We start from the raw sequence: 13,524 nt of genomic DNA, 5'->3' as shown, positions 1-13,524 counted from the left end.
GATTGAACTTGGGGCACTCAATCACTGAGCCACATCCCCAGCCTTTTTTTATATTTTATTTATTATAGAGACAGGGTCTCACTGAGTTGCTTAGCACCTCGCTTTTGCTGAGACTTGCTTTGAACTTGTGATTCTCCTGTCTCAACCTCCCAAGCCGCTGGGCTTACAGGTATGCAACACCATACCTGGCAAGAGGGCATTCTTAAGGGAGAGTTTGGGTCCTCTCAGAGAGGAGAAGAGACAGCATGCATCTCCTACCCTCCAATTTTTTTTGAATATTTTTAGTTGTAGATGGACACAATACTTTTATTTTACTTATTTATTTATTTTTATGTAGTACTGAGGATTGAACCCAGGGCACACACATGCTAAGCAAGCTCTACCGCTAAGCTACAACCCCAGTCTTACCCTCCAGTTTTATAGGGGTCCCAGAGAAGTATCCAGAGAGTCCTGCCCTGGTTCCCCAGCACCCCCCACCTTTTTTTTTTGTATCAGAGATTGAACTCGGTTCACAGCCATTTAGCCACATCCCCAGCCCTATTTTGTATTTTGTTTAGAGACAGGTCTTACTGAGTTACTTAGTGCCTCACTTAGTTGCTGAGGCTGGCCTTGAACTCATCCTCTTGCTTTGCCTCCTGAGCCACTGGGATTATAGGCGTGCCTGTAAATCATACAATACCAAGCCTGGCTCCCCACTGACTTTTGACTGACAGGAGATTTCATCACTCTAGGTCATTTTGGTCCATGGCAACTAATTCTAAGTAGAACCTCTTCTTAGAGATTTTATAGTTCAAGGGAGTGATATTTATGTCTTGAGTTCTGGGATCTGGTCTTTTTAAGAATCATATAGAGTACTCTTTTCCGGATAATTTGTGTTCCTCTTATCGGAATTATTTGGGGCCTGCATTTCTCCTGCTGATAACAGGTAGTTTGCTAAAGAATGATCCAGGCAGGGCTGCAAGTAAATTGATTCTTAGAAAAGAAAGTATGTGGGGGTCACAATAGGCCCATTTTATAGAATTATCATGTTCCCACAACTCATATCTGTCTGTCCCCTGCCAATCTTGCTGTGTTGCCCAGGCCTTTCTCAGACTTCTGGGCTCAAGTTATCTTTCCATCTCAGCCTCCCAAGTACCTGGAACTATAGGCATGTACCACTATGCCAGGTATGAGTTGGTTTTTGTTATTTTGTACTGCTGGGAATTTAACCTCAGTGGTAAGTGCTCTACCTCTGAACAGTATCTCCAGAACTGATTTTCGTATATTTTTCTTGTATTCTGCAATCTTGCTAAACTCGTTACTAGTTCTTTATTTTCTTTTTAGTGTTTTCCTTGGATTGTTTTTGTTTTTGTATATGAGATCATGCCATCTGTGAATATAGTTTTACTTTTTTTCTTTCCAATTTGCATGCCTTTTATTTCTTCTTTGCCTTATTTTCCTGATTAGTACCTCCAGTGAATTTTTAAGAGAAGTTAAGAAAGCAGAAATCCTGGTCTTGTTTTTGAACTCAATGGGAAAGATCCAGTCTTTTCACCAATAAGTATAGTAGTGTCACTTGTGATGTTTTTGTAGATCCTTTTTATTGTGGTGAGAAATTTTCCTTTTTTATCATGAAAGGATGTTGAATTTTGTCAACTACTTTTTGTGTGTCTTTTGGGATAAATATGATTTTTATTAAATTGATGTAATATAATGTATTATATATATAATATATATTTTTATAATATATAAATATGCTAAGTATACCTTGTATTCTTAGAATAAATTATCTTTGGTCATAGTATATATAATTCATTTGATATTTGCTTGAATTGGCTTGCTGAGATTTTGTTGAGGGTTTTTGTATCCATATTCTTTTTTTAAAATTTTTTTGTAGTTGTAGATGGACAGAATGCCTTTATTTTATTTGTTAATTTTTATGCGGTGCTGAGAATCAAACCCAGTGCCTCACACATGCTAGGCAAGCGCTTTGCCACTGTGCTACAGCCCCAGCCCTGTATCCATATTCTTAAGAGATACTGATCTATAGTTGAATGTCTTTGTCAGAGTAATAATGATCTCATAGAATGAGTTGGGAAGTATTCCTTATTTCTTGTTTTTTTTAAAAAGAGTTTGTGCCAATAAAATCAAAGTAAGCTTTGATGAATAGTTTCTCTTCTATGGTTGGCACAGTTAAATAATTCCCAGTGTGTGCATTGGAAAGGCATGTGTCACATTTAGATGTATACAGACTGCTTGGTGTAAAAGTTCTGGAATATAATTTTGTAGTATATATATATATCAAAGGATTTACAAATAGTTTTTGTTTATTGATTTATTAATTCTAATGTAAGTTTATTTTTTAACCTAAGAAAATAAAACAAAACTGGACATTAAGAAAAATAGTTTGTAAAGAATTGATGTTAATTCTTTTTTAAAGGTTTGGTAGATTTCACTAGTGAACCACCTGAGCCTGGATTTTTCTTTTGAGGTAGTATATTGATTACTAATTGAGTTTCTTCACTTATTGTAGGTCCATACAGATTTTCTGTTTCTTCTTGCATCGATTGTGGTAGTTTTTGTCATCATAGGACTTTGTTTATTTCATTCCACTTGCCTAATAATTGGCATATAGTTGTTCATAGTATTCCTTTATAGTCTTCTCCCTTCTCTTTCCCGGCCCTATCCCCCCGAGATCAATGGTAATAGCCTCTTTTTCATTTCTGAGTCTAGTAGTTTGAGTCATCTCTCTTTTTCTTGGCTGTTTAGGTAAAGGTTGTTTTCCCCTATTGTTCTATTCCGTTTCTTTGATTTTCTAATTTTTAGTTTCTTCTCTCAGTTTGCTCTAGTTTAGTTTGCTCTTTTTCTGCTGTTTTAAGTAGAAAGTTGAAATACTAATTTTAGATCTTTTTCCTGCCAGTATTATGGATTTAACCCAAGAGCACTATACCACTGAACTACACTTCCAGTCCTTTTTATTTTTAGACACAGTCTCTCTAAATTGCCAAGGCTTACATCGAATTTGTGATCCTCCTGTCTCAGTCTCCCAAGTTTCTGGGATTCCAGGCATGGGTTGCCATACGTGAAAGATTTTTTTTTCTTAATATATAATTTATAGCTATAAACTTCCCACTAAGCACTGTTTGGGCTGTGTCCCATATGGTTTGGTATGTCATGTCTTTATTTTCATTCATCTCACAATGTTTTATAATTTTCCTTTTGATTTCTTCTTTGACACTTTATTTTTGGTACTGTGCTGTTTTCTGTATATTTTTTTATTTCCTAAATGTCTTTATTCACTTCTAATTTTATACTGTGGTGGTTGAGAATTTTTTTCCTTTATTGAGTTTTGTTTTATAGCCCTAGCATATGATTTTTCCTAGAGAATGTTCTGTGTGTACTTGAGAAGAACATATACTCTGCTGCTTTTGGGTACAGTGTTCTGTCGATCACTGTTGGTTAGTTCTTTGTTCAAGTCTTCTGTTTTTTTCATGATCTGCTTAGTTATTATGTCCACATTTTTCCCTCAGCTAGAAGACGTACATTGTAGACAGTAAATATGGATCCTTCTCCATTTCTATTGTGTTTATAGCTTCACACTATAAGTTCATAAAATGTATGGAACATGTTCAAAGGATGTTGCCTTTCAGAATGATAAACTTTGGGACGTAGTACCTATATTATCCAGAAAGTCAAGGCCACATGAGTTGACTGTTAAAATACACATTTGACTCTGGCTTCAGACCTATACTAGCCACTAATTGCATTTGGCTATTTAAAGTAATTAAATAGAATAAAATTAGGAATTCATTCCTCAGTTGCAACAAGCACATTTCATGTGTTCAATAGACACATGTTAACTAGTGGCTATCATATTGGGTAAACAGTGCAGATAACATTTCTACTATCACAATAAATGATGCTAATAGCTCTTTTGTAATATAATTTGATTTTGTTACAGTTCCCTTATTTTTATTGAAGTTATTACATTTGTTTTTCATTTGTCATTTGGTGAAAATGAAAAAATGAGTGTAAAGTAAAAATGCCATTATTAAATTCAAAGAGAGAGAATAGTGATTGAAGTTCTACTGTTTATAACCTGTGTAATCCTGAGCAAATTACTCTTAGTTTCACTTTTTCATCAATGGAATGAGAATGTTGTGAAGGATAAATGGATTAATGTATGTAAAACACTTAAAATAGTACCTGACATCTATACTGATTTTCAGTCATGCTTAAAGAGTACTTTCCTCTAAGCTGGGGTGTGGCTCAGCAGGAGAGCACTCGCCTCCCACATGGGAGACCCTGGGTTCAATCCTCAGCACCACATAAAAATAATAAATAAGTGAAATAAAGGTATTGTGTCCAACTACAACTAAAAAATAAATATTAAAAAGAATATTTTAAAAAGAGTACTTTTCCCCCAACATTATAAAAATGTTCATACATATATTCTGCTAATACTTTTATGGTTTTTATAATGAATTTTATTTTGGTATAAGGAGATACGGGGATCTGTTCTTTTTTTGTCTCACTATTCTCCCAGTTTTAAGAACTATTATCTCTTTATTTGTGATCATATTTTTACTGTAGCTTACTGTAATTAATAAAAATCACAAATGTTTACAGAATTTAGAAATCTTCAACATAGCTATCTTGTATTGTGGAAAAGAATCTTTTTGTACTTCATGGTGATGTGATTATAAATTCATAAATCTCACAAGCAAATTTCTATTATTTGTCAGAATTCAATTTTTGTAGCCAAATACTTCTTTAAGTAAGGTTGCTGGACTAGGGTAGGAGTTTCATGCTTCATCATTTATACTTTATTGGTTTGGTACTCATTCTCTTATCCCTTTGGTATTTCTACTCAGAACTCATTGTAAACACTGTTAGGTTACTAGATGATCTTCTAATTAAAATCATTCATGACATAGTTTTCTTGTATTGAAAGCAAGTTGTCTGAAGGGCTGGGGTTGTGGTAGAGAACTCACCTAGCATGTGTGAGGCACTAGGTTTGATCCTCAGCACCATATAAAAAATAAATAAGTTGTCTGTAGAAATATTTTTTTGTCTTTTTCTTACTTTCTTCTTATTTTCACAGAAAGAACATGTTCTTTGAATAACTGTACAGTGGCCAAAAGAATCGGAAAAGGAAAAGATGCTACTGTCATCTTTGAACATTTCAGGAAACCTGTAGATCCATTTGTTGAAGAAAACTGTTCATGCAATGTACTAAATTCAGAGATAAATCCTTCCAACTCAAGTATTTCTAATTCCTATGGAAATATGCAAAATGGAAACATTTCTATACTTGAAGCATACAATGGAAAGACAGAAAATAATTTAGCAGAAATTAGAGACTCTTCTCAAATACATGAGCATGATTCAGGTGTGTCTTTGCCCAGTGATAATAGAGAAAGTGATAATGGTGACTTTTTGTTAAATTTGACATATCTTAAAAATATTTTAAGTGGGATTTCTGCTGCTTTCCCCTCTCACAATAATACTGGCTCAAGCACAGTTACTACTTCAAAACTCATCAAAGACCCAAGACTGATGAAGAGAGAAGAAAGCTTGGAAAAACAGAACATTACAGTTTTAAATGAGATTTTGCCATTCAAGAAGAGTATAGATTATGATAATTCAGAAATAAATCTGTCCTCTGTGCCAGCTGATTCTGTTTCCTCACCCAAAGTCACTAGTGACCATGCTATTCTTACTAATTGTTTGGATGTCTCCTGCTTCAAATTTTCTTTTGATGATTCACAGCCTCAGACTCAAAATACCGAGGACTATCATCGAACAGCACCCAATAAAATTACCATGGCAGAACAATGTAAGGACCAAGGTGATCTTTCCTTCCCAATTTATTTTTCAAATATAGTTTCAGAAGCTGAAAACCAAAAACACAGTGAGGAAAAAGCTCAGAGAGCCCAAGAGAGAAGCAACATCTCACTTTTAATTAAACAAAGCAGTGAGCCATGTAACTCTTACAAATCAGTGAGTACTTGTACAGAAGAGTCTAATAGTTACATCTCTCAGGAACCACAGTCTATTGCTCAAAAGCTAATGGAACTAAAACTGGAAAAAACAAATAAAAATTGTGTTAGCATTATGCCTGATGCTTTCCAGGAAGCAAAAGCTATTTCCCAGGCCAAAGAACTACTCATTGATACAGTTATTACATCTCATGCCATTGAAACATCTCTTGACAATTCAAATTGCAACATAACTAGAGAATATATTTGTGCCCAGAGGAAAAGTGAAAGTGAACCAGTGTCATTAGAGAACATTCAGAAAGACTGCAAAGAAATGCCTCATATTGAAGATGAAGGTGAAGATCACATTCTGTTCTATAATGTACAGTTGAATAATGATTTATGCCTGAATACTAATTTCAAATGGCAAGGATATAATGATAAAGAAAATGAAACTGAGGCTGAAGAGGAAGATAGTGCTGCATCTCCAGAAAACATAGAGAATGTATATGGAGGCAAGAAGCAGGGTTTTCTTACAAATAACACTATGACAAATATAAGTGAAAGGAGAGAGAATAAAAATTACAACAAAGTAGAAATTCTGAGTTCTAAAGAATTTTCTACTACATTTAACTTGGTTTGGGAAGATAAAGATAAGTCTACACAAACTGCATTATTAGAGAGTGAAGATACCATTACAGCCATAAAACAAAGAGACATGCAGAGTACTGGAAGAAATGTAGAGCATTTGGATTCCACAGCATTTGTTGAAATTGCAGATTCTTCAGTAGGTGAAGCTTCAAATGCTACAGTAGAGGTAGCTAGTACTACTATGCCTACGTTAAGCACAAATTATGAAGCTCACCAAAGATTTGAGTTTAAGGACACATGCTTTGAGAGTCCACATTTTGGTTCATTAGTAAAACATGGCATTTCTGATTGTGAAATTGATATGGATAAAAATAAATTAAAAGACTCATTAAATCAGTCAATAAATGAGAACTCAGTTCTTCAAAGTTCAGAATTGCAAAATGAGATTGAAATAGAATCAGAACAGTTTGATACACATAGCCATGGAAATGTACTTTATGAAGAAGTTGAGGCCTCATATGAGGCTCTAATGTCTCGTATTGACTGGAAAAGTCTATTAGGAAGTGATAATGGAGAAAAGGAAATTTTGGAAAGTACCACAAAAAAGGAAAATATTGATCAGCATTGCTCTAAGAAAATTATATGTTTTTATTCCTCTACACAAAAGGAGGAGCTCCACCCAATTTTACTTCCAGATCTGCAAGTTAGAATTACTAATATATGTAAGCCAGGATTCAATCCTAATGATGATTCCCTTGTAATAAAGGATAATTCTTACAAATATATAACTAAAGCCACAAACCCAGAAATAAATGAGGAGAGGGAAGCTCCAGGATTTAAAATTTATTCCCAACCTCCTGGTGAAAATTCAGGTTATCCCTGTGAAGACATATTTGGTAATTCCCTGCCAGATTCAGGAATTACAAATGAAAATGAACTCTCCCATTCTTCTGACTTGAGTCATAACACACAAGAAAATCATAAGTCAGAAAAACAAAGCAGTGGATCTTTGTTTACTAAACCTAATATCACAATAATAAATGATAAGTGCAGATATTTCTTTCCAAAATCAAAAAAAGACTTTAATGATACTAAAAGTAAAAATGACACCAAATCAAGAATTAGCAAAAGAAAGCTACATGCATCTTTTAGGGATGAGAACATATCACATGAAATTTGTGAAAAAAAGAGGAAACTAACCAATCAAGATTCATTTGAGTGTTTCTCTTCATTATCCCAAGGACGAATTAAGATATTTTCACAGTCAGAACGACATATTAGGAGTGTCCTGGATATTCTAAATAGTGAAGCATCTTTATGTAAAAGCAAACGACTTTCCAGAACACTAGACAAAGCTGTACTTCACTTAAAAAAAGCTCATAGAAGAGTCCATACATCTTTGCAGCTTATAGCTAAAGTGGGAGAAAAAAAAAAGGGCCCATTACCAAAAGCATATGCAATAATATGCAATAGTTTCTGGGAAAGTTGTGACCTTCAAGGTTATAGTCCTGTGTCTGAAAGAAGGTATTATTCAACTAAGCATTTTTTGTCAAAAAGAAAGTATGACAAACAAGAAGAAAAAAGAACTTTGGGATTTGATGTCAATAAATCATTAGCTTATGTGTCAAAGCACAAGTCTTATAAAACAAATGGAGAAAAAATTGCAAAGTGCCATTCCAAAAAAAGAGTAGCCACCAGTGTCTCAGGAAGTCACACCACAATTCATGTGAGTGAATTTTATGATCTAGAGCAAAATCCTGAATCTCACTTGCCTCTGTTCTCCACATCCCAAAGTACAAGTCAATCAGAGTATGATAACAGTTTGAGACATTCAAGATCATCAGAACTTCAGCCCTTTTCTGGAAGAACTGAATGTCTGCTTTACCCAGATGAGAAACTAACTAAAAAGGAAAATCAAATTGATATAAAGGTATCTAACAGTGAATATAAAAAGCTTGAGAACCATTCAGCACATAATAATACTAAGGATGTGATAAAACACAATAATTCTGATGCTAATAAAGTAATAAATGAAAGCAATTCAGTGTCTTTAAATTGCATAAAAGAGAACAACCCAAGTTATAACGCAGACAGAAATTATGAGGGGACTTGTATAGCTCACACAAAGGTGAAAACTGACATTTCAGTCTCAGACTCAAACATGAAGCACATCTACGAACAAGAAAACCTTTCATCTAGTTGTAAAAGAAATCTGGAAGTAAAAGTTTCTATAGACAAGTATACAACTCCTATTGAGAGCTGCAAACCAAACATTATTGTAGGAAACTTCCTTATGGGCCCATTAAACCTAACTTCAATAATAAACACAAAATACAGTACCCCTCAATTGTTATCAGCCACTCCTATGATAGCAGAAGGAAAATCTTCAGAGAATTATCTGAATAAACAGAGAATTTTTGCTTTGGATTCTTCAATATCTGGTACTGTGTCACACTGTCAGCAGATATATGGTGGAATGGAGCTTCTAAACACAGAACCATGCTCTTCAAGTAATTGTTTTCTTACAGATGAGGATGAAACAAATGGTATTGGGTATTCTGAGTTGGACCTAACATCAGTCACTGAAGAAAGTAAAAGTTATGGGGAAAATATAATGAATAAACTACCTTCCAATGGAAGTTCTCTGCTCTTGAAAGATAATATAAGGTGTTCTTCAAAAAAATGTATTGCAAAGAAAGACATTCAGGCTAGAAAGAATTCTCCAGTTGAACAAGCAGAAAAAGAAGATTCCATTTACAAAAGAGGCACTACTGAAGGATTAACTGTGAAGTATAAAAATCAAAATAGCCTAAAAGAGGAACCCTCCCACTTAAATATGAAAAAAATTAAAAGTAATTCAGTTGCCTCTAATGTAAGTATTAAAAATACTGCTCCAGAGGCAGTCTCTTTGAGTAACTCAATTTCTGGTCAGCCTAACAAAAGACAGGAGTGGAGTATCAAAGTTACTGATGACTCTCAGTCTCACTGTATTTCCAAACTAGGCATTCAAGCAATTAATTGTATTCCTTTTCTACATGCCCAGTCTGAAGCCTGTAAAGTCACTGCTTTTCAGAAGCCTATATCATACGTGAATGAATTAAATGAAAAATATTGCTCAACTAATTATACAGCTTTTATAGCAGAGCTGTCTCAAATTTTGCAGAGAGCAGATGAAGCATCATCATTGCAGATACTGGAGGAAGAAATCAAGATTTGTCGAAATATTCTCCCTTTATTTGTTGAGGCTTTTGAAAGAAAACAAGAATGTTCACTTGAACAAATCTTGATTTCAAGAGAACTGCTCGTAGAACAAAACCTGTGGAATAATTGCAAATACAAATTAAAGCCATGTGCTGTTGACGCTCTGGTAGAACTTCAAATGGTGATGGAAACCATTCAATTCATTGAAAACAAGAAAAGGCTCTTAAAAGGTGAACCGACGTTCCGGAGCTTGCTTTGGTATGATGAGACATTGTACAGTGAACTACTTTGTAGGCCCCGTGGTTATCAACTGCAGTCCAATTTCTATCCTGCTTTTCAAGGAAGATTAAAATATAATGCATTCTGTGAGTTGCAGAATTACCGTAATCAGCTGTTTGCAAAAACAAAGAAAAACAATTCATACTATGTTTTCTTAAAATACAAACGACAGATTAATGAATGCGAAGCCATACTTAAGAACTGTTCTGATTGCTTTGACTTTTCTCTTTCTATTCCATTTACCTGTGGAGTTAACTGTGGAGATAGTTTAGGAGACCTAGAAACCTTAAGAAAAAGTACTTTAAAGTTGATCAGTAAATATGAAGACTCCCCTAAAGTTTATACCTTTCCTGGAAAAGAAGACCATCTGTGGATTATCATAGATTTGATCTCCTCAAAAGTTAAATTTATTAAGAGCACTGAAGCAGTAACTATTAAAATTTCTCTTTATGGTTTGGAACATATCTTTTTTGATGCTGCAAAAAATCTAGTTTGGAAAGAGAGAAGAAAATATTTCAGCAAAAAATACTTACAAAAGAATGAAGATGTGCTACTCAAAATGAATGAATGTGCTTTTTCTAAGTTGCAGGAGATACATGAAACCTTGTCTAAAGATTTAAACAGTGAATTAACTTCCAGTATTGGACTTGAAACAGATACTATGATTGCTTTCGGAAAGTCACATGATCTAGTTAGCCAAGAAAACTGTAGGTTTAACAGTACTTTGCTTTCACACCCTGGTATTTGTTATATTGGTGAAATACTGGATCAAGCTGAAATTGCAGACTTAAAAAAATTACAGGAACTTACTTTGAGATGTACCGATCACTTAGAAATTTTGAAGAAATATTTGCAGATGTTGCAAGAAGTGAACATAGATGATATTTTTATCACAGAAGAAAATGCTTCGGATGTGCTGCAAAACCCCAACCATGGGGCTATAATTTTAAAACCTGAAGCAATTGAAACATACATTGAAATTGTTATGCTGACAGAAACAGTTCACTTTCTTAAAAATTCAATGGCAAAGAAACTAGACAACCAGAGATTTCGAGGTATGCTTTGGTTTGATTTCTCACTTCTTCCTGAGCTGATATGCTGCCAAGAAAAAATGGCATCCTTTTCATTTCTTCAAGATAACTCAGATGAATGCCTTTACAATGTAATAGAGACTGCTATTTCTGAACTTAAGGAAGATCTGGATATTATCAGTAAATATAGTGAAGCTGTTAATTGCTCATATGCTCTGCATTTATTCTCAAGGGAACTTGAAGAGCTTTCAGAAATTAAAAAGCTTCTAAAGAAGTCTGAGTATTCCCTTTCCACGTATATTGACTTTGTGCCATATATAGCATCCATAAATTACGGAAACACTGTGACAGAGTTAGAACACAACTATGATCAGTTTTCTACACTACTCCAAAATATAATGTCTATCCCTCAGAAAGATTTAGGGAAAATGGCCCATATTATGAAAGTCATGAAAACAATTGAGCATATGAAGATTATATGTGCTAAAAATGCTAAATTATCTACTTCCTTTTTGCTATGCCAAATGGCACATAACAGAAGGAATGCTTTTCAACTGAAGAAAGAAGAAAAAATGAATATTCATGTTGTAAAACCTGAAGAACATACAAATAAATCCAGTCTTTCTATGAAGGTACCCTCAATTTCAGAGTGCATAATTAAAAACTTTCCAAATTCCTCTAAAAAACAACCTATCCATACAGACAAGTGTGAAGACTCCCAGGAAGAAAAGAAAAATATTACTTCCTGTTGTAAAAAACAAAAGGTATGGATGATGATTTAAAATGAAACTTCTTTATTCTTTTTGAGAACAAATCTCTTCAAGTAAACAAGTACTTTGCAAAATGGTAAATGTTAATGTTTTAAATTACTGCCTTGCAAAACAAGTTTTGCCAAATAAAATATTGGATTTATTACCTATGAAATAATTCTGTACATGAGAGATTGCCTTGCAAATGTTTGCTTTTTAAACATAAATGTTTTAAATAACATTTTATGGAAGAATGAATTTTAATGTCAGGGAAAATTCATTATTATGAATGTGTTAGTGCATGATCAAGTATTTATTCATTACCTTCTATATAACAAGCCTATGACCAATGTAGTGAATATTAAAAAAATGACTAATGAAGCTTGTCTTCTTGACAGTTATCATCCAGATGGTGAAGTAGGACAGATAAATAGATAATTATTAATAAGTTATAAAAAGTCCTATATTAATACATTTTTTAATTTACATAGTTTTTATGTGCATGGTATTATTCTGAGGATTATACAAATGTTAATTTATTATTCATAAAAAGCCCTTGGGGTTTTTTTTACCTTATTTAAAGGTATTTTGTTACCTTATTTAAAGATGAGGAAACTGAACACAGAAAGATTAAATAACTTTCCCATGGTCACAGAGTTAGTAAACAGAATAGACCATTTCTAAAGCCAGTCAGTCTAGCTCCAGAGCTCATTCTACCAGTTGCCCCTGCTCTACCCTCAGAGGCTTTGGGGACAGCTTTTCAAGAATTTCCTAATTCAGAAGTAAAGGAAAAGTAGGATTCTTTCTGTGCTTGCTTCAATTGTAATTATTAGTACATCCTAGTTGTAGGGGTTAATAATTTAATCATCATCTATGGTACCATCTTTATAGAAAAATGCCTAATAAACAACCAGAGCACAAATTATATGCTCAACATCAAGAGTAAAGTGAGGGGGTGGGGATATAGCTCAGTTGGTAGAGTGCTGACTTCCCGTGCACAAGGCCCTGGGTTCAATCCCCAGCACCACAAAAAAAAAAAAAAAAAAAAAAAAAAAATAAAGTAAGGATTATAATAAAAAGGTATTGTTGATATGGAGAAGGAAAGAAAGAATAAATAAAGCTTAGCTTGTTATAATTTATTTTATAGGAGAACACAGGCCAAATTTTGCCTTAAAGGAAAACAAATGTTATCAGGTGAAGGTAAAATGAAGAGGGTTTTTAAAATGCACAAAGTAATGTGAGCAAAAACAATGCTTATTGACATTATTTGAGAAATGAGTTTAAAATCAAGTTTGGAACAATTTAACTTATTGGTGAACAAGAGTAAAACTAAGGATGAAAAGAAGATTGTTTCACCTTTCCAAGAAATCTCCATACTGCTTTCCATATTGGCTGCACCAAGTTGCAGTCCCATTAGCAGTGTATGAGAGTGTGTCTTTTCCCCCACATCCTCACCATCATTTATTGTTGTTTGTATTCTTAATAGCTGCTATTCTGACTAGCGTGAGATGAAATCCTAGAGTAGTTTTGATTTGCATTTCTCTTAATTGCTAGAGACGTTAAACATTTTTTCATATATTTGTTGATTGTATATCATCTTCTGAGAGGTGTCTGTTCAGTTCCTTGGCCTATTTATTGATTGGGCTGGTTTTTGTTTTTTTGTTTTGTTTTGTTTTAGTGTTTATCTTTTTGAGTTCTCTATATACCCTAGAG

At 33.8% G+C, this 13,524-nt stretch overlaps 1 protein-coding gene across 1 annotated transcript in view; it reads left to right on the top strand.

The window, feature by feature from the left end:
- The window catches only part of Tex15 (testis expressed 15, meiosis and synapsis associated), an 89,452-nt gene that overhangs the window by 68,949 nt on the left and 6,979 nt on the right, over positions 1-13,524 (top strand). Inside the window, exon 8 of the mRNA XM_015501229.2 lies at positions 5,084-11,826. Coding sequence (XP_015356715.2) covers positions 5,084-11,826 — 6,743 coding nt within the window. The remainder of the gene's footprint in view (positions 1-5,083; positions 11,827-13,524) is intronic.

Source organism: Marmota marmota, unplaced genomic scaffold, assembly GCF_001458135.2.
Source record: "Marmota marmota marmota unplaced genomic scaffold, marMar, whole genome shotgun sequence".
NCBI classification, from domain to species: Eukaryota; Metazoa; Chordata; class Mammalia; order Rodentia; family Sciuridae; genus Marmota; species Marmota marmota.
Note: the sequence above shows the minus strand (reverse complement) of the source record. Positions and strands in the feature narration are given on the sequence as shown.